This window comes from Podarcis muralis, chromosome 1 (assembly GCF_964188315.1).
Source record: "Podarcis muralis chromosome 1, rPodMur119.hap1.1, whole genome shotgun sequence".
Classification (NCBI taxonomy): domain Eukaryota; kingdom Metazoa; phylum Chordata; class Lepidosauria; order Squamata; family Lacertidae; genus Podarcis; species Podarcis muralis.
In genome coordinates this window covers 86907429-86929670 of record NC_135655.1, presented here as the reverse complement: position 1 = coordinate 86929670, position 22242 = coordinate 86907429, and the positions used below count along the sequence as shown (strand labels likewise).

The 22242-nt window shown below is 45.6% G+C and overlaps 1 protein-coding gene across 1 annotated transcript in view; it reads right to left on the bottom strand.

The window, feature by feature from the left end:
* Positions 1–3604, bottom strand: part of IGFBP5 (insulin like growth factor binding protein 5) — a 43160-nt gene extending 39556 nt beyond the window's left edge. The window contains exon 1 of the mRNA XM_028742474.2: positions 2421–3604. Within this exon, the coding sequence (XP_028598307.1) occupies positions 2421–2772 (352 nt within the window). The 5' untranslated portion in view covers positions 2773–3604. The remainder of the gene's footprint in view (positions 1–2420) is intronic.
* Positions 3605–22242: the final 18638 nt, after the last annotated feature.

Here is a 22242-nt window from a genome sequence, read left to right as displayed (position 1 = left end):
TAGTGAGTTCTGGCACCTCTTTTTCCAGAAAAATAGCACTGATTTTACTGAGAACTAATAAAGGTCTGTTTCTGATCAGTGTCCACCTTCTGACCCCAAAGTCCTCAAAAACTGTCACCCTTTAACCTACAAGCCTCCAGCAGCCTAATAAATAGGTTCATGGCCAACCCACTGGGAGTAGTCGAGCTGCCATTTTTAGATCTCTCCCTTTTTCTCTTCTTCTCCTTTTGATTCCACCCATTTTTAGAGTTAGAAAGTGCAACTGAGACAAAATTTGCAAGAAACTTTAAGAAAAGTTTTTGAAAACAGTAGTCCATTCATATTGACTAGGAATGGCCTGCTATAAATGTGTAGACTGGACACGACCCACCAATCATCATGCTTCCTTGCTGGTCTCCAGGAGATCAACTGCTGGATGGCAAGGACTTTAGCCCTCCCCCCTCCCCAGGAAACAAAAATAATTATATAATGGCTGCATGCATGAGAGGGAGAGGCCACATTTAGATTCAACACTGATTGAGTTTTTGTGCTGCTGATGGCTTATCTGAGACTTTATAACAATGCCCAACAACCCCTGGTTTATTTGTGCATCAAGCTACATACTTTTGAGCCCCAGGACTGCTGTCTGAAGAGCAGAGTGGCCCCCAAGAATTAAGAAGTTGGCTGTTCCTCTTACAGACAATTTTGGAGCACCTGCTGTACAGCTGGATCCGAAAGTGTGAGAGAAGGGGGAGGGGTGAGAAAGGGGGATGGAAAGAGAAAAACGCTCAGGCACGTTCAAACTAAATGAAAAAGTCAAACTGTTGCTTGTCTCATCTGTCTGTAAGTGGCACTGTTGCAACTCCAAAGGAAGAGCAGAGTGTATTGCTTTGCAGGCTGTCGTATTTGCACTGAACCATATTGTTCGTATTACTGACCAAACACACACACACACACACACACACACACACACACACACACACACTCTGTAGATGACGTGCAATGGGGATATTCCACATAGTTTTAGTGTGAGTGGATTGTTACAGAGTTTACTGGGTTCCAAGACAGGAAATCAAGTTGTATCTGCTCCTCCTCCTCCTCCTCCTCCTCCTCACCTAACAGACTAGTTCCACTTTATGGAATGATCCAAGCAAAATGCCTTCGTCTTTCACCTCTTCCAAATGAAGCACCTGACATTTTGGAAACTTGTTTTTGTTTTCTTAAGGATATTTTCACTCCGCTGGATGAGATGACAACCCAAAGCCAGCAAATGCTTTCAAGCAGCAGCAGGAAAAGGAAAAGGCTCTGTGTGTGTGTGGGGAGGGGGGGGTGGAGTTGTCATAAAAGCAGGAAGATTTATGGGGTGTTGGGAAGGAGAAGTTGTAACTGCAAATCTTCACTGTATGGATGCAACAGGCATGCTGGCAGAAAGCAGATGCCTGGTGTGTTTTGGGGTTGGTTTGTTTTTGCAGAAGATGGAAAGAGGAGGGGGGCAAATCAGTGGCTGTTTTGCGAGAGAGAGAATGCTCTCTTTTGCATCCAGGTGTGCAAAAAAGAAGAAATGGCTCAAATGGAATACGGGTTAGGAAATGCTGGCTTCTTCACCCCCCTAAAACGTATATAAAAGTTCCCTGTTCAAAAGTATTCTTTTCTTCGGCATTTTTTTGTTACTGTATTGCACCTGCTCCTTTCTATGTCCCATCAAAACATTCAGATGCATCACAAGAAAAAAGCCACTCTCGAGTTTGGACAGAGATGGGACTGGGCTGCACTCACAAGGTATGGAGCCTGAACTGAACGGGACTTAATGGGGTGTATCTGTCTGAGTGCTCTTGCCAAATAGATGCAGAGCATTAAAAATAAAAACCAGGGAAGATAGACTGCTACTAAAATGTGACAGGATCGTGGAGGGACCAAAGGAGGAGGTGGGAGTGTAAAAGGTGTGACTCGATGGTCAAGGAGGCAACAGGTGGGGTGTAAAATTCATCTGGGTGAGAAACCAGGCATGTAATAATAAGGATGGGGGGAAAGTTATGCAATGGGAGATAAGGAGCCCAGGCTTGGGGAGGGGAAGAGTGACCAGGTGAGAGTTGGGTAAAGAAGGAAAACACACTTACAGGTGAAGCAAGGTTAAGATGCGCTGCAAGGGAGGAACATAGGGCAGCACTGTGGAGGTTGCACAGGTTTATGTGTCATGGAAGTTAAGGGAGGTGCAAGTGAGCGGGGTGGGGTGGGGGTGACCTGGGCGTAATCGGATTGGAAAGGTGACCTGATGGGATAGGTGGTGCATCCGAGGAGACAGCAGGGAAAGAGGTTCAGAGGGCGCTTAGAGAGCATGGCAGGTGGCGGACAGGGATGTGCGGAGGCAAGAGAGTGGAGCGAAATGAAGGGGTGCCCCGTGACCCTCCCCTCAAGAGCCAAGGCCCAGGGGCAGGACTCACCGTTCTTGGCTTGCTCCCTGTAGTTCTTCTCGTTGAGGCAGACCCCTCGGCCGTGCAGCAGGGCGTGCAAGGGCTTCTCCTCACCTTGGCGCGGCAAGCAGCGCATGCCCTGGGCACAGCGCTCGGTGTACACCCCGCAAGACTGCCCTTCAGCCAGGGCGCAGGTCATGCAGCATCCGCAGCCGGGCTCCTTCACCAACTCGCAGCCCACCGGGCTGGGAGGGCACATGGAAAGGGCTTTTTCATCGCAAAGTTCACAGTGCACAAAGGAGCCCAGCCCTTGGGACAGCCCCAGGCAGAGGCAGAGGAGCAAAACTTGGGTCACGAGCATCTTCAAGGCACAGGCAGGCATGCAGCGTTGCAGGCACCCAAGGCAATATTGATTGTCCTCTTTTTATTTCTTTTGCAAAAAATTTTTTTTCTATATAAAAAAATAGGAAAATAATCTTTTTCAAAAAGAAAGAACGAAAAAAAGTGTCTCCTTCCTTAGATTCCAAAAGAGCTTTTCCACCTCAGAAATGATTCAAGATCGGAATGCAAAAACAAAACCTGGCTGTCAAAATCTGCAGTTGCAAGAATTACGCATGCAACAGGTTGGAAATGGGGAGGGTGGGTTGGGGAGTCAAGGAGGGGGGGGGGGGAAGAGAAGAGCCAGGAGAGCTTTGGTGAAGCTGCACACCGAGAGGTACAAAAATAATAATAATAATCCACAGGCTTCACTCAAAAAAGCAACGTCTGCAAGAGAGGCTGAGGAGGAAGCAGAGAAGGGAATCAGCTTCTTTTCGACTGTCCTGATATTATCTGCAGCAAATGAAAAAACGCCTGGAGAGAAGTAGCATTAAAGCAGGTAGAGCTGGGCTTTGTCAAGAAGAGATTTAGCATGGGACTGGCTGCAATTTTTTTCCTCCCCCCTTATCCTCCTCTTCCTAGATTGGGTTAAGAACAACAAAGAGGTTTTCTGTAAAAGTTGGAGGATTTCTACAAAGTCGGCAGTAGAAAGAGAACGAAGGAGGGAGGAGGGGGAAAAAAAGAAGGAGAAAAAAAAAAGAATTCCACTTTGTAGATCTCCCAACACTTTTCCCCTGGAGAAGTTTCTAAAGAGACTGAATAGTGCCGAGCAGGCATGTCTTTTAAATAGACTGCCCCTGGCTGCCTGCCAGCCCCTCGCTGCAATCTGAGATCCCAATGACACCTCAGCCTGAATGGGTGCCAGGAACCAGGGCAAGATCAGTGCACACTCCAAATGTGTGTGGGGGTGGGCTGTGCAGCTTCTGACTTCTAGGCTTCCAAAGCCCTTGGCAATGATCAGCCACATTATTGTTCGCAGACACACACACACACACACACACACACACACACACACCACCCCAAAGGCATCCAATTGCCTCATTTATACCGGACAAGAAGGAATAAAGTTCTCTATGCTCCAGACTGCAGGGAAGAGTGGAAAAAGCTCAGAGTTTCTGGGCTAAATTGGTGTCATGTTTTTGTTTTATTAAATGCCCAAGGCTAGACTCATGTGTGCACACCATGATTTGGGAGCAAGCCTCAGTGGGGCTTCGGATCTGAGTAACTCTGCATAGGCACAAGGGTACCTGTGGAGTTGCCAACTTTTTTATTGATCCCTGCTCCTGTGCACTTAACAGCAGCTCAGTATGGAATTGCTGCTGCCTAGCAGACCCCGTCAAAAATCTTTACCTGGTGATTGCTGAATGGTAGCCGGCCAGGCATCATTTCTGCTCAGTTGGCAACACTCACTACGCAAGTGTTGCCTTGTGGTAGCTCCCATCACCTTAATCACCATGGTCTGCTCCATGCCAAAGAGTGTGCATGAAATCAGGCTTGTATACAGAATGTGGGTTATCGCAGCCTAGTGTGGCTCCTTTTGTGTATAATCTGACATTTCGCAGCTGAGAGGCATCGTTCCAGGCCCCAGGAGCTGTTTGCAGGATTAGGCTGACAATTCCGTTACCGTGCACCGCGCCTGCAGGTTTTAACATGGCAGGTGCCCATTTGCATGACATCACCGCTGCAGGGCGATAACCTGCATGGAGTTGCAGCGCTTGGTTTGTTCAGCGAGGCTCTCTGCCAGTGTGTGTGTGTGTGTGTGTGTGTGTGTGTCTGACAAAAGCTCCTTACCTCTCAAATACCAATTGCTTAAGCAAACCCAGAGCATGAGGAAAGCCAAACAAACCAGCAAAAGCAGGGAACCTAAACAGAAACCAGAAACAAAGTTAGCTGCATCATCAGAGGGCTTTTGCCACATCAAAGAGCCACAACAAATAAGCACCCTTATTTCTTCTACCCTTCCCAGTGCTCTTCTGACCTGTTACCTTGAAACACATAAAAAAAAAAAAACCATGTCTGGAAAGAAAAGGTTTTTACTCTTGTGTGCTATAGAACCAATGACCTTCTCTTATTTTCATGGGCGCTGAAAGGCCACAAACTGTCAAGATGCCAGTAGCTGGGATGGGCATGTCTACCACCACCCTTCCCAGTAGACTCAAATGCAAACATGGCTTCTGAAGAAAACACAGGAGATATGGAACCACAGCCTGGCGTTCTGAAATTTCCCCTTCTGCATATAGTAACCACTAAGAAGTCGGTGTTTCCTTCCAACAAAGGGTAGGGTGGGTGGGAGAGGGGGCTGTGACTGAGAGCAACACGTCAATTTTCATTGGAGATTCTCAAGGAGCGGCCGGGCCTCTCATCTTCCTCTTCCAGGTGGATTCCAGTTCTCCCGACTGTGCTGAAAATGCCTGCATTGCATTGCTTTTGCCACTAGAATGCACCCTTATCTATGATAAGTCCTTGGGTCTGCTTCTTAAAAAAAATATTAACCCCTTTCTGACGTTGCTTGAATGTCTTTAGTGCTGGCTACTTAATGTCTTACATTTTCTTTCTTGACACCAAACAGAGGGATGACTGGAGTCCAGAGACAGACAGACAGAGAGAGACCCTAGAGAGATCTGTTTCTCAAATGTCCAAGAGCTGCCAGCATTACTAAATACTCTTTTAAGTAAAGAATCTGAATGCTGGGAAATTTGCAGAAGCTCATTGAATACTCTCCCCGTTGATGGTTAACTTAAATATGGGATTCACAGCCTTTTTTCTCCACTGGCAGAGCTGGTGAGTCTTTAGCCACAGTGTGGCAGGTGGAAATCCAACAGATACAACTTTCTCCAAGGATGTATTGTAGCGTTTGTGTATGGGAACTGTATTGAGGGCAAAATGCACCCTCTACCTTGGACATTGGCTGGGTTAGTTCTCACTAACAAATCTCCTTCAGAGCTTATTTTACAACCCCTAATTTCACCCCCTAATTTATAGTATGCAATCCCTCCCTCTACACATGCTCCACTGGTGACACTAGTAGTTCTGCTGCGCACCAGGTGCTGTCTCCTCAGAAGTATGCCCCACTTGTGGGCAGATCTACACCATACATTGAAAGCACACTTAAATCACACTGTTTCCCGCAAAGGATCCTGGAAACTGTAGTTCACTCCTCACAGAGCTCCAGTTCCCAGCATTCTTAACAAACTGCAGCTTCCTGGATTCTTTGACGGAAGCCATGTGCTTTAGACAGTGGCGTAGCGTGGGTTGTCAGCACCCGGGGCAAGGCAAGTAATTTGCGCCCCCTAACCCGTGGATTTGCGCCCCCTAACCCATGGATTTGCGCCCCCTAACCTGTGGATTTGCCCTAACCCCAGATGTTGTGCCCGGTGCGGCCGGCCCCCCCTGCACCCCCCACGCTACGCCACTGGCTTTAGATGTATGTTGTGGATGTGACCAACAGAGCCTACTTCTCGGGAAGTGTGTTTGGACTTGAAGCTTCATTTATCTTCATAAAATCCTGGAAGATTATTCATATTCCATTATTTGCAGATGTGGCTGACTGTAACTTTTTCAAAGCCAGCAAAAGAGTTCCTGGATGAGTAGAGATTTGAAAAAGCCCTCCCTTTGCCTGGCACTAGGAAGGACAGCCTGGTCTGCTCTTGTGTCTCTAATGCAGAAACCAGCAAAAGAAACGTTTCATGGCACAAGGGTAACACGACCATTTACTATTGTCTGCAAATCAAGCTGCTTGAGAAAGGCACAGGAGCAGGGGCCATTTTAAAAGTTGGCAGTCCCGCCCTGGTCCTAAGCTTTTGCAATTGACTTGACCCCTGTTTTTAAAACAAAGTGACCTTAATTTGCACTTCTAATAAATGGATTGGAATGTAACCATTCCTTGGATTTCATGCTTCTCCAAATTTTGTGTCATGACTCTTGCCCTAAAAAGCTGCATCTTAGGATAGAATACATTCAGAAATGTGTGCATCGAGATAAAATATGTTTTAAAATGCAGATTATTTTGAGTTATACAGTGGTACCTTGGTTTACGAACTTAATCCGTTCCAGAAGTCTGTTCTTAAACCAAAGCATTCTTAAACCAAGGCGTGCTTTCCCATAGCAGCGGGGGACTCAATTTACAAATGGAACACACTCAACTGGAAGCGAAACAGGTTCTTATTCCAAGGCAAAGTTCACAGACCTAAACACCTACTTCTGGGTTTGCAGCTTTCTTAATCCAAGTTGTTCATAAACTAAGCTGTTCTTAAACCAAGGTACCACTGTATATGTGTGTGTTTATGTACAACTCTAAATATATATTTCAGTCTGACTTCTCATACAGAGCTTTTTTTAAACACACACACACACACACACACACACACACACACACACACACACGACAGAACAGACTCGGGAATATCACACAGGTGAAATTGAGATGGACTGGAAGAAATAGACTCGAGTACAATTTGTGGCTAAGTGATCCTGCTCACCACTAATGATGGAAACGAGCCCATCAGTGCCCATCTGCTCTCTTTGTCAAATTTGCTTCTCTCACCAGTAGCAAAGAAGCAGTTTTGCTTTAAAACATCAGAAACCAGAAACTGGTTTGCAACCAATTAGCTTCTGTTAGCTGTAATAGAATTTACTCCTAACAAGGTTCTTATTTTTCTGGCATTGCTTGTATTCTCTTCGTACCAGCTGCTAAATGATTGTCTTAAGTTCTCTCTCATGCCACTTCCAAAAGGGAGGGGGGAGCAACGGAGAGGAACTATCCAGCTACCACTTTGTTTCCAAATTTCTTCCTCAGGTAAGTTACAGGAGCCTCTGGTGTGGTCCAGATTCAGAACCTCCTGGATGACCCTGAGCATCTGGATACATTTCAGCCTGGGTTCCAACCAGTCTTGGTTGCCCCAGTGTCAGGCTTCAGGGAATTGGTTTCCTCCCTGCTTTGGCAGTAAATATGCAGAACAAAGGGAAAGGAGTCCTCTTACCAGTTAGAAACTTTAACAGTCTCAGTGAGAGAACAAAGAATCCATTTCCTAGGAATGAAGGTGCTCCCAATTAAGGGTCCCACCCACTTCCTCCCTAGTCACCCATGTCACTTCCGCATTTTGCAACCTGATCTGCAACCAATGTGCTTTCTGTGTTGCCACCTTATCTGCTCTTCTTGACCTTGGGCTCAGTGGATGAACACTTTCTAGAGAAAGTGAGTCTGTTAACTCTCTCTCTCCCAGTTCTTCTTCTCTTCTCCATCCAGTACTTCCCAGCTTCTGCCTTCTGAACTATGTCCTCTGCAAACCACTGTTCCAAATCTATACTGTCCTCCTGCTCCTGGGAAGATTCAGGATCCTGATCAGGAGCAGGGGGAGGGGGAGGCTCCCACCATTCCTCCTCAGCACAGTCCCTGACACCCGGTGAATGACCTAAGGCAGCAGAAGGGCATGGGGAATGTGACACTCTTCATGCTCCCGCTTTCAACAGCACTGTCCGTGGCATCTGTGGACAGCTTTCTGGGATGGTTGTCTGGGCTTAGAACTGAAGGCACCATATTGTGTTGGTTCTGTTTCTAGTACCTAGGGGATTTTTCAGAATGCAATGCTGAAATTTTTTTGCTTCACCTAACAGCAATTGCTATGTGTCTGTGCCCACATGGTTTCACTTTGCCTCCCATGCTGTTTGAGATTTATATCCAACCATTGAGGGAAGCTCATCAACGATCCTCAGCACCATCTCCATCTAATCAAGGTGAGGAAATAGATGTTCTGGAAATGATCAGTAATAGGCAGGGTGAGGGCTACGAAACTGAAATGCATTCCATAGAAGATTGAGGTGTTGTTGCTGCAGTTTACTCTGGAGTTGGTGCTTGGCTTGTCCAAGGTGGAAGTGCACTCCGCTTCCTCTAGAGATCAGGTGGGCAGCCTAGGCGTTCCTTTTGGCTCTGCTCCTAGATTCTCAGGTGCCACCCATGAACAGAAGCACCATGATCCACAATCCGCTTTGGTAAGTGTTCCAGTTGAGCCCATACCTGCAGAAGGATGATCATTTGCCAACATCCATGCATCCATAACAGACAGTAGGCTTTCCATGGGACTCTCTTTGAAAAGTGTTCAGAAACTACAGCTCATCCAGTGTGAGGCAACCAGATAGCTACCTGCGGCTTATCTCAATGAACACAATATGTCTGTGATTAAGAACATCACTGAATTCCATTTGTTTTCTGGGTGCATTTCAGGATGCCTACAGGATAGTCTGCTTGAATATGAATACTCTAATCTGCTGAGATGACCATCAGGTGTCGTACCTGTTCTAGGTTCTCCCACTCATAATAAGGATTTTTCCATACTGGCTTGGGGGTAGGATACCTGAAAGATTGCCCGTCCATCTGTATATATCTGCCCAGACCATGAGATGAGGCCCTTCTCCAGGTGTAAAGCAGGTGGTTACTAAGGAGAAGACTTTTTTGGTGGTGGCCCCCTCATAATGGAATGCCTTTCCTAATGATACCTACTTGGTGCCTTCACTAAGAATCTTTATTCACCAGATAAAGTCCCTGTGTTCACATATTGTTTTGATAAACACAAATTAGGTGAGTTTGCCTATAAATGTGAAGTTAGTCTAATTTCTCCTCCATCCTTTTTCACTCTTCAGTGGCCTTTGGTCCAAAAAGAGGTATATAAATAAACCATAATGTACCATGAACCACTCAGAGGTCTTGGTTAATTTGGCAGCCAACAAATATTCTCCATAAATACATAATGGTGCCTGGGTTTTGGGATTCTCTCTGCAAAGGGGGCCACATTCTCTTCTTCTTTTTCTCTAGGCAAAAGTGCCAACTATCTTGTTTCTGCAACTGCCTTTGAAGGAGGCAGCAGATAGATGGCTTTCAGAGGTTGTTTGCTGCTTTATATTTCTATGTTTTCATTTATTATATTTCTGATTGGTATATTCTACTTCTGTGATTTGAATGTTTGGCTTCTGCTAGCTAATATGGTCACATTTTAAGTGAGAATTTAGAACAGAAATATTTTGATGACATAGGCAGATAGATGAAATGCCCATGTTGTGGATAGCCAGTATGTTTTAAATCGGCGTTCTGCTGCAGCTGGCTTCTAATATGACTATATATACCATGCTAGTGCACTGTTGTCTTTTAATAGTTTTTTTTAATTGCACGCTGCTTCAAGCATTTCTTTTAATAGAAACGTTGCCCATAAGGTTTTTAAAAATAAAAGATGATGGGTGGGTTTTTTGTTTGTTTGTTCTTGTTGTAAGATAGGCACTTACATTCATATAATCACTGTATGCCATGGCAGCTTGGTCTTAGCAGACAGCAGCCAAATCGGATGCAATTTAGGGCACCCAATATTTTGCAGTTAGCCCCCTCCCCCTGCTGCAAAAGCTGCTCCTGAGCTTTGGGTGGTCACTTAAACATCACCTCCCTCTAAAGAGGTGCAGTGGCTGCCTATTAGCTACCAAGTGAAGATCAATGTTTTTGTTTATATTTAAATCTGTATACAGTTTCAGACCATGATGTTCTGGAAGCTGGGCAATAAGGGCAGTACAGGATTCCTTTTGGTGTACCGACCTCCCCGCTGCACCAAGGATTCCCTGCCCGAGCTGCTTCAGGTCGTGGCGGATGTTCTCCTGGAGACACCTAGCTTGGTCGTCCTAGGGGATTTTAACATCCATGCCGACACGACCTTACAAGGGGCCGCTCGGGACTTCGTGGAAAGCATGGCCTCCATGGGGCTGTCCCTGAATAAGTCTGGCCCAACCCATAGCCGTGGACATGCCTTGGACCTGGTGTTTACCTCTATGGATGTTGGTGATCTGACACTAAGTAAAAGCGAAACGAAAGAAGTGCCATGGTCAGATCACTTCCTGGTGCAACTGGACTTCTCTGCGACCCATCCCCTCTGCAGGGAGGTGGGACCAATTCGGATGGTCCGCCCCCGCCACTTAATGGATCCAAATGGTTTCCAGAGAGTGGTAGGGGATGCTTTATCCCATGTTGATGGCCTTTCAGCTGATTCCCTGGTGGCCCGCTGGAATGTGGAGTTAACCAGGGCTATTGACTGTTTGGCTCCGAAGCGCCCTCTCCGATTGCATGGAGCCCGGACAGCCCCGTGGTTTTCCACGGATCTGAGGGCAATGAAACAATCGTTGAGACGGCTAGAGCGCCGGTGGCGGATAACTCATTCCGAATCTGACCGGACACAGGTTAGAGCTCAACGTCGAGCCTACCAAGTGGCGATAGCGACGGCGAAGAAGAATTTCTTCACCGCCTCTATTGCATCTGCAGAAAACAGCAGCAGGAGACTTTTTCAGGTGGTTCACAATTTAGCGGAACCACCTGCAACATCGGGGCCCAGTACGGGCCACATGTTCTCCTGCAATGATTTTGCAAAGTTTTTTGCAGATAAAATCGCTCAGATTCGGGAAGAAGTAGACTCCACCGTGGGAGCAGGGCCGGGGCGGGAGAGTGCTAGAGTTCTGTCTAGTCAAGTTGAGTGGGATCAATTCCAATCTGTTACCTCCGAGGATGTGGACAGGCTGCTTGGACGAGTGAAACCAACCACCTGTCTCCTGGATCCTTGCCCATCCTGGCTTATAAAAGCTAGCCGGGAAGGACTGGGCGATGGGCTTCGTGGGGTGGTGAATGCTTCCCTCCGTGAGGGAGCCTTCCCAGACCCGCTGAAAGAGGCGGTTATTAAACCGCTTCTTAAAAAACCATCTTTAGATGCGGCCACGATGGCCAACTATCGCCCAGTCTCAAATCTTCCATTCCTGGGCAAGGTGATTGAGCGAGCGGTTGCCGAACAACTCCAGGCACGCCTGGAAGAAGCGGACCATTTGGATCCCTTCCAGTCGGGATTCAGGCCTCATCATGGGACTGAAACTGCCTTGGTCGCACTGGTTGATGATCTCCGGCGGGCTAGGGACAAAGGTGAGAGCTGTTTCCTAGTTCTGCTGGATCTCTCAGCGGCGTTTGATACCATCGACCATAGCATCCTTCTGGACCGTCTTGAGGGGCTGGGAGCTGGGGGCACTGTTATACAGTGGTTCCGCTCCTTCCTCCTGGGCCGTGTTCAGAAAGTGGTGGTGGGGGATGAGTGTTCAGACCCCTGGGCTCTCACTTGTGGGGTGCCTCAGGGTTCTGTCCTCTCCCCCATGCTTTTCAACATTTACATGCAGCCGCTGGGAGAGATCATCAGGAGGTTTGGGCTGGGTGTTCATCAGTATGCGGATGATACCCAGCTCTACCTCTCTTTTAAATCAGAACCAGTGAAGGCGGTGAAGGTCCTGTGTGAGTGTCTGGAGGCGGTTGGAGGATGGATGGCGGCTAACAGATTGAGGTTGAATCCTGACAAGACAGAAGTACTGTTTTTGGGGGACAGGAGGCGGGCAGGTGTGGAAGATTCCCTGGTCCTGAATGGGGTAACTGTGCCCCTGAAGGACCAGGTGCGCAGCCTGGGAGTCATTTTGGACTCACAGCTGTCCATGGAGGCACAGGTCAAATCCGTGTCCAGGGCAGCTGTTTACCAGCTCCATCTGGTACGTAGGCTGAGACCCTATCTGCCTGCGGACTGTCTCGCCAGAGTGGTACATGCTCTGGTTATCTCCCGCTTGGACTACTGCAATGCACTCTACGTGGGGCTACCTTTGAAGGTGACTCGGAAACTACAACTAATCCAGAATGCGGCAGCTAGACTGGTGACTGGGAGCGGCCGCCGAGACCATATAACACCGGTCTTGAAAGACTTGCATTGGCTCCCAGTACGTTTCCGAGCACAATTCAAAGTGTTGGTGCTGACCTTTAAAGCCCTAAACGGCCTCGGTCCAGTATACCTGAAGGAGCGTCTCCACCCCCATCATTCTGCCCGGACGCTGAGGTCCAGCGCCGAGGGCCTTCTGGCGGTTCCCTCATTGCGAGAAGCAAAGCTACAGGGAACCAGGCAGAGGGCCTTCTCGGTAGTGGCGCCCACCCTGTGGAACGCCCTTCCAGCAGATGTCAAAGTGATAAATAACTACCTGACATTCAAGAGACATCTTAAGGCAGCCCTGTTCAGGGAAGTTTTTAACATGTGATATTTTATTGTATTTTTGGTTTTTATGGAAGCCGCCCAGAGTGGCTGGGGAGGCCCAGCCAGATGGGCGGGGTATAAATAATAAATTATTATTATTATTATGCCCAGCAGGCTGTTTCCCAGTACAGAACAAGCTGATCTAAACTCTTCCCAGGAGGCCTCACAGGTTGTCCCAGCAGGACCAGCCAATGACAGTGCAGAAGCAGACCTTCTCAGCAATAGCACCCACCTTCGGGGATGCCTCCACCGTTGTAACTTGTGAGGCAGAGGCAGTAATGACATTTAAATACCTCTGAAAAACTCTTTCCCCCCCTGAACTCTGACTCTTAATTTTAATGGATTTTTATTTTTTGCTTTAGTTTAATTTGCAATATAATGTTGGATTTTGTTTTTAATGTCGTTTTTGGTTGGGTATATAGGAAATTGTACTGAATGTTGTGTTTTTATGGTTTTTATGTAAACCACAGAGATTTTTTAAAAAAGTATTAAGCAGTATATATATATTTTAAAAAACAACAACATCACCATGCTATAAATAGAAATGCACCACTTCTCACCATAGTGGGGGAAGACTGTGGCTGGGTGACCCACATGCCTGCTCAGTCCTCTGTCTAAGTACCATCTGTGGATGGGGAACTTCAAGGCCCCTGCACTTTTATCTTTAAACCAGACTTTGACCAGATAGCCTTTCAAAATGGAGGACTGCTTTCCAAAGGAGGACACAGGGCCACACTGACAATGACCCACTTTTGTGTTATGAGACCCTCCCCTCCTTAGCCCACTCAAGCAGCTGAACGCCAGCAGGGATGGGGTGAGTCACCCCATGGCTCAGAAACCATGGAGATGCCACTGTCATTGTTGCCATCATTTGGTCTGAAAGGTCCTGCCTCTCCCTCTCTGAGAGTTCTTTATACCAGATTTGGACCAGCCCACCTTCCAAACTGAAGACTGTTCTCCATAAAGTGGGAAGGACACATGGTCACTCTGCTGAGGCTGGGCTGTGTGTGTCTCCCTCCAGAATAGCATGGATATGGCATGGAGGGCAGCAGTAGGGGTAGAGCATATATCTTCCAAGCAGTTTAGCTTGACATGTGTATTCTGGCGCCACTTGACACATCACAGTTATGTCAGGTATCCAGAAAGGCTAATGGATGACTCATGGATCAGTGAATGCTAAAAAGAAGGAGGTGTGTGTGTGCCCTGACTTGTATAAGCAGAAGCACTTTCCACTAAGGCAAAGCCACCTCTGGATACAATCCAAAGGCAACCTTGGCTCCTACTTTTGTTATATTCCCTGCGCCCCTCTCTATCTCTATCTAATTTCCCAGGGGAGAGCATATGGAGTTTGCATTCAAATTAGCCACAGGCTTCAAGTGCAGCCTAGATGCTTCCACAATTCTTAACCTTGCTTGCCACCTTGACAAGCATGAGCAAGGGAGGCAGGACTCTCTCTGCAAGGGACCAGAGGGAATGTTGAGGTGGTGGTGGAAAGGGTGCACAGTGCAGAGGGCTACAGACCAATCCAGAATTTGTCTCATTTTAAATCGGTTCAATTTTGAAATCCTAACTGCGAGCCCATTCTTCCACCCAGATGCCTGAGCTCCACCACCTAGGTCATAAGTTCAGATGCTGTGTACCTAAATACAGCTCTGAACTCACTCTCTCACTATCTATCTATATCTACCTACCTACCTACCTACCTACCTACCTACCTACCTAGGAACTGGGAAGGAAGTGAGAGATATCCTGTTTGTTGAAGCACCTATTGTCCATTGACTGTTTCCAGTTTATAGAAAGTTGAAACTGCTAATATGGGCTGCATACACAAGTAATGAAACCCAAGGCTGCTGGTGTGCACAGTCCCATAGTTTCCACTTTGACCTTCCTGAGCAGAAGAAACAAGCTAGAAAGCCACAATTAAGCTCAGCTTGCTGTGATCTCCAAAGGAGGGCTTGTGCTTGCCAAACAAGCCAGGATCCATAAGCCAGCAACAAACCATGGTGACCTGGGCTTGTTAGGGAGAAACAACCCAGGATCCTGGGCTGGGATGTCACAACAAGCCATGTTTAATTGCTGCTTCTCCTTTTGCTTCCCCCATTCACTCTGTGGAAGGAACAAATCTGGAGTAAGCTGCTCTTTCCTGATATACGGCGATAAGCCAGCAACACAAGGCTATAGTGACATGAGAATGTGGCCTCCGTTCACCATTATTTTCCCCTTGACTACAATTTATTCCTCTTGTGACCATAAAAAGGTAGATTCGTGAGGTTCCTGGGACAAGGTATGAGATTCTGCATTTGATATCACATTCAGCATACTCTGTATCACAGATGGTCTGTTCATTGCTGTAGCTATGGGTAAATGGCTGATGTTCAGTACACCTCATCTGCTCTGGGCTCCACAACTAACTCCAGGCTGTAATGCATGAAAGTGTCAGCTTTCCAAACTTGAGATGAAGGGCTAGAGCATATGTCTTCTAGACTGTTTGGCCTGGTTTGTGTACTCTGCTGCCACTGGACACATCACACTCATTGCGGGGCACCCAGACAGGCCAATGGATGACTCACGGATAAAGAACTGGCTTTATCTGGAAGGGATTCTGTCCAGTTAGCTTGGTAAAGGGAAAAAATAATAATAAATCCATATTTTAAAAGGTTTTGCTAAGGAAACTTAAATTTTACAAGCTCAAAGAAAAAGAAAGAATAAGTTTTCGTGCAATTAGAAAGAATGGCAAGGATTAAAGTTCCCTGGGGATTTATATTTCTCCACCCTGAAATGCCAGAGCAGAATGCCAGTGTGTGCTGGTGAAAGAGGGGATGAGGATAGGAGAAAATAAATAAGAAAATGGCTTGGCCAACTGGAATCAGTTAGCTAAGCTTGATGAATGGGCAAAAAGAAAGCAAGCAAAATGGTATTTAATTTCTTTCCTTTTGGGATGCTTAATGAATGTTTTAAGGTGTTTCATATATAGAGCATCCTCCTTTTAGCCAGAGATGAGCAACAGCTGGAAGGCAGTGTGTTGGCTAGTATCCCTGACCAGTGGCCATGCTGGCAGTGGCTGATGGGAGTTGGAGTCTAGCAACATCTGTAGAGCATCACGACGGCCCCTCTTGTTCTTACCAGTGAATGCATGTTGTGAGAGATGTAGCCAAAATATAAAGGTCATTCGGTCCAGGTCATATTTAAAGGATATCAAATTAATGTGACCCTGCCACCTGCAAACTAAGGAACACAAATCTTTTATTGTTTTGAAGGTCATCAGAAGTGTATGCAGACAGTTATTTATATGAAGCAATGGGAGCAATTTCCTCCTTATCACTACACTGATTGCTGTGATCCAGCATTAGCAGTTGTTTATAACTTTACAAGAGTCATGGAAAGGGGGAGGAAATTATATAATTTCCCTGATTGCAGCCACTTCCCCATGTCTCTTGCAAGTCAAGGGAATGGTGAAGATATTTGAACCAGATCACACAAGCAGCTTCTGGCCTAGTCCAGTTGAACTCCTAAATGAAAATCTAACAGGGACAACAGCAGATTGGAGCATGGCTGAAAATGAAAGGTAGCTTTGCATTGTTTTATATGGAGCACCTGAAAGGGTTAACTTGAGGCTTGCGTCAATATGCGAATAATGTCTTACCGCAGTGTACACATGTCTATTGCAAGGCAGACAGCCATGCTTCTTAGGGGCTACTTTTGACTTTCTGGTTATTGCTTCAAGCGCCACAAAAACTGGTTTGACCAGAGATTATAATGGGATTTATACACACAAATGAATGTGTGCTGTTGGCAACGACTGCTCTGCAACGCTGTGTCCAGATCTCTGAAAATGCTTCAGGCTAAGCCATCTGATTAAGGGTGAATAGCTAGTCCTGTTCTAGGAGGAGTAACGGGATGGGAATGTGGGGAGGTGAGAGTCTTGCTGCCAATAGCATGGGATAGTAACTCAGGGAAGAGCTGCATTTCCCAGGTATGCAAATATTACGCATCCAGTCCTGGGAAACTGGAGTGTCAATGCAACAGAAACATAGCTCAGAGGGAAAGACCTCTAGACATACAGATGGTTAACACCTTTGCATTTATTGATTGTCTAGAAAGGTCTTAAAATGCATTCTTTGAATTGCACAGATGCACAGAGCAATTTATATGGGCTGCGATGCAAAGCTGAAGAGATTTTTTGATATGTCATGGTGCTCCAGGTGTGCAGGGATAACCCTTTGATCTGCACACTTGTTCCAAAATGCATCCTGAGTGAGGGGAGCTACTTCTGCTTCTTTGGAGCTCTGGGTCCACATATTGTGCCCTTATGTAGGTACCAACCTGCAGGATTGGTACAAACATCTCCTAAAACTATCATCAGGAATGAGCCTGTTCTTTGCAGAGGGAAAAAAGAGAGAGATATAGTTCTACAATTTAGATATGGGATCAATTAAACAATTGCAAAGATGTCTCCAATAATCCTCTTTACACCCTGGTTGAAAAAGCAGCATGCAATTTACCTTACCATACACCTTTTGCTTGCTGTTTAAAAGAGCATAAAGCATTCTTGCATTCTAGAAAGGACAGTGCCTTTCACTGTCCCCCCCCTTCTTATTATATGCTTGAAGCAAACTTGAAAAATATCTGCCTTCTGCAAGCCTTCCCTTTGCAACACTGGAGCATGAATAGGACTTTCTTAGTGCAATGGTGATGCTGAGAGCTAGGGGGCATAGTGGATTCACAACTGCTGCAGCTGCAGCCCAGTTCTCCTTCAACCTCCCTGCACTATGGTAAATCCAATTAGGTCTCCACAAAGCTGTGTTCTGCATGGCTACAAGCAAACGCAGCAGAGCAAGCTGTGATGAAGACAGCAACAGTGCTTGGGTTACTTAATGTGTCTCCTGAGAGGTGTCAGCTTTATTGCTACATGCATAATTAGATTCCTCCAATATTCGATCAATGTGTACACACTGATGTTTGTGCTTACTTGCACCATGGGATCACTTCACCCACTGTTCACTGTGGAGTTTGGACACTCACGCAAGTAAAGAAAACAAGCAAACCAGTGGGAGTTATTTTATTTCTCTTTTAACTCATTCTTAGAACAAAAGATAGGAAACTGGGACTCTTCTGACCCAGTGCTCTGTTGGTAGAATGTGAGAAAGTAACCGTATGCTTCACTGAGGAAAGAGAATACCCATCTTTTCTTGGAGACAATGCCACCATCTTTACTAGATCTATTGTTCAACACACCTATTCCCAATATTACGTCACAGTGTTGTCTTTACTGTGCAAGGGAATCAAAGCATGCTTAAACACAAAGGGTGGTAGACAACTAAGGTTTACTCAGAGTTCCTCCCAATGTTTAGTAAGAATCTCCTTTCTTGTAATTTTGGTTTAAGCCCTACCCTCCAGAGCAGGAGAAAACAAGCTTCCTCCAAGCCCTTCAGAACTTTGAAGATGCCTGTCATATCTCTCTTCTCAGTCTCTTTTCCAGACCACAGGTTCCCCAACTCTGATTTAGCTTATTATCATCTCCACCAGGAATGAAGAGCTACTGGCCCATTGGCCCAATTAGGCCCACCAGGCCTCCCCATTTGGCCGGAGAGGCCATTTCAGCTCAGCCACGCCCACCTGCTTTACACCAGACATAATATATGATGTCAGGTATGGGGCAGGCAAAGACCTGACTCAGCAGAAAGGAATTTGTAGGCTCTGCCAATCGGCTGATCTGTGCTTGCAAACCTTTCTACCAAAGGCTTTGTAACACTCAGCAATCGGCTGATTGTCACATCTTACAGACTGCTTTGCAATGGACTTTGCAGGACCCGAATGGTCAACTTATTAAGTCCCTTGCTAGTGCTTTGTAAGAAACAGCAAGTATCTGGATTATTGGGTATTGTGGAGTGCTTTGAAAGGTGTTTTGTGGGCTGTGCATTTGCCTACACAGTTTATTTCAACCCCGTATGTAAAAAACGATCTCACTCGATATTATGATGTCAGGTGACTGATGGGTGGGTGGCTCTGCTCACTTGACAGATTTGGATGGGGGACGGGGAGACATCCAGTTTACACTGATCAGCAGTGGCTCTTCATATTTTCAGAAGGGGGCCTTTTCCAGCCCTACTTCAGGATACTGGAGATTGAATTTGGGATGCAAAGTTCTCTGCCACTGTGTTGCAATCCTGTCTCCTTTTCAAGGCACTTCGCTAAAAAAGACACACAAACACACACACACACACACACACACACACACACACACACACACATACACACCATCTAAGGGGGAAATCGTTTTGTGCTTATCTGTATCTCCACTAGGGATGGTAACAAAGTTCATTAAAAGTGAGTAGAAGACTGAGCTTCCATGGACCTTGTACGTTTGTGCATAAACTGGTCACTTGTCTCACATGTGAGAACTTGTGAGCAATTTTTGACATAGATTTGTTTGATAAACTTTTCACCCCCAAATTCTTGTCACTGTTCTCAATCTCCAGGTTTAAGCTTGTAACTCCTCTTGACTCACTGACGGTTTCTGCTGTTCCTGTACAATACGATGTGATTAAATGTGTATTGGGACTGTCTGTGCTCAGCCTGTTACATTTAGGTGATGATTTATTATCCTGTGCCTTGCACTGGCATTACTCTGGCATTTTTTAAATGCAGATCTCTCCACTGCTGATGTGACTGTCAGCAATCAGCAGCATACATTGTTAAAGGCAGAAAATAAATGAGATAAGCAAATTGTCTGAGCAGGAGAGATGGGGCAGGGGCAGTGGGTGGGGTTGATCTGCCATGTAATCCTATCAAAGAAGAAAAGGCAAAATTGAGGAACAATGAATGCTCTTTGTTCTGATGTCTGTGCCCAGTAGGCAAAGGAAGGATCTGCTGGTGAGGTGGCCGGTTGAGGTGAAGGGGACTGGAGAGGCAGGGAATAAAAATAATATACAAATATTGAGTCACATGATCACTTGGTGCTATCAGTATATGCAAATGTCTGGCTCTTTTAAGGCTGTATAGAATCTTTATTCTCTATAATGATGGAACTCACGGGTGGAGAATACTTTAAATTTTATAAATCTTTATTATTTGTAAAGGAAATATTTTTATGATATAATGTAACACTTTATTATCCCTTTGGAACTGCACTGTACCTTTGTGCTTCCAGGTTGTGATGCTTTATGGTTTAAATTTTTGATTCTTTGTTTTCTTTCTTTTTGTTTGGTTTTCACTTTTGTGATTGTTAACAAATCAATAACATTAAATAGATAGATGATAGATAGATAGATGATAGATAGATGATAGATAGATAGATAGATGATAGATAGATAGATAGATAGATAGATAGATAGATAGATGATAGTGTGGGGGTGACAATAAAATAAAACAATACAATTCATTTTGTAGAGGGGATATTAACAGCCTTAAAGCAACTCAATATCATATTATAGAATATACAATATAGAATGAAAATTTAAAAACACACACCATTTGCCTCTGTGCCATTCTAGTGTGCCCTGGGGTTGCATTAGAGTCAAAATCAGTCACTATATTTTTGAGCTAAAGCCTGACATTTTTGGATCGCTCAGCAGCAAGGTCAAGTTTGCAGTCAACATACCTGCTGTGGACCAAGCCCATACTGCTAAAGCAGATTAATAAACTTAGATGGTGGGACAAGAACCACGAGCGCTAAACAAGCAGAGCCATAGCGCAGAGTCCCATCCCTAATCTCCACCTCCTTTTCCCACCATGAATTAGTTCTCTCTTGATTGCTCTCCAAGCCCAGGCAGAAGTGCTCCTTATGTTTTCAAGTGGTGGGGAGGGGCTGGGAGAGGCAAAAGCCAGGCAGGTTGAGCGCATCTGCTGAAGCCGCAAAAATCTCCATCATTCTCCACATCATATTCCAAAAGGTGACCAAGGCACAAACCGGGGTTGGAATTGGCAGGGAAAAAGGGAAAGCGCTTGCAGCTGAAGAACAGAAAACACCTGCAGCTAATAAAAGCAAATGAAAGCCATCATCATCAGCAAACAACAAAGAATTCCAGTAAAAAGGAGGCGGGGAGAGAAGTATAAATCCAGCGTTGTCTCATGGAAACACGCTGAGCAGCTGCTGTGCAGTCTTGAATCCTGTAGCTGCTGTGCAATTATTTGCTTTGCAATGCAGTGAAAATACAAGGGACTGGGCATGGGCATGGATCTGGGTGGTTTCTGGTCTAGCTACAGGAGAATGGGATATGAGAGGAGGAGAACTGCAGAAACACCAGGATTGACAATGAGTTACTGAATGAGCCACTGGTAAATGAATAAAGAACCTTCTGGCTCATACAGTGGGCTCCTTTGGCTTCTCAACATTGCTCATTCTTTCTTCACAACCTCAATACCTGCCTATCCTGGAGGGATGTAAGACTGGAAAAAGGGCAATGTGAAATGCATTTGTTAACCTGAGATCGAAGTGGAATCAATCACACGTGCCATTTTAAAATGCTTTGGGGATTAAAAATAACAACTCACAGCATTTTGGTGATTTGAAACTTAACTCCCTCTCTCCCAACATTATATTTATGATATTTATTTACAAAGCAGCTCTCACCACATTAAGGACACAGTACAGTCCACATGATGCAATAAAAGCAATGAAATCTATAAAGCTTAATTTCACAAACTTTTGATTCCTCCAAGGCAAAGTGTCCTAACAGTTTGGTTGCACTTGGGAAAATGAAAACCATTAAGTGTGTGTGTGTGTGTGTGTGTGTGTGTGTGTCACACTTAGGTATACATATAGTTCCATATACTTGAATGACATTAACTGTATTCTACTATATCTTATTTCATTAGTTCTGTAAAAACATTTTTTTAAAAAAATAGTCACATGAGCAAACATGAGGCCTCTGCTCTAAGGAGCTCACAATTATATTTCAAACGTGAGGGGAAGAAACAGAGAGAGAGAGATGAATCACATTAGTTTGGGCTATGGGGATGAGGACTAAGCCGTGATCTTCTTTGGTGATCACTCATAGCTGAGTAAGATTGTATTGGGGTTTGAGTTTGGGTTGGGTTTTTGGAAGACGCCTGTACGTGAATTTGTTTTATATGTGTAGATCAGTGCGCACTGACCAACACACAGTCTTCACAGTAAGGCTCTGTTCCAATGGGATGAGTAGTCACTACGACTGGTAGATTCTTATCTGCTGCAGCCTTCATCCGCCTTCACAGCCATTGTAACATACTGCTTGTTATCATCCACTTGTTCTGCCACTGAGGACTTCTTGGATCACTCTTTGTCTAGCTCCTTCCTTTTGACCTTACCGCCTTGGGTGACCCTGCTGGGAGTGCGAGATTCTGGACGGCTTTGCTTACAAGGGACATAGGAACGTGCAAGCCCACTCACCACAACAAGGTGATGATCCAGCAAGTGATAA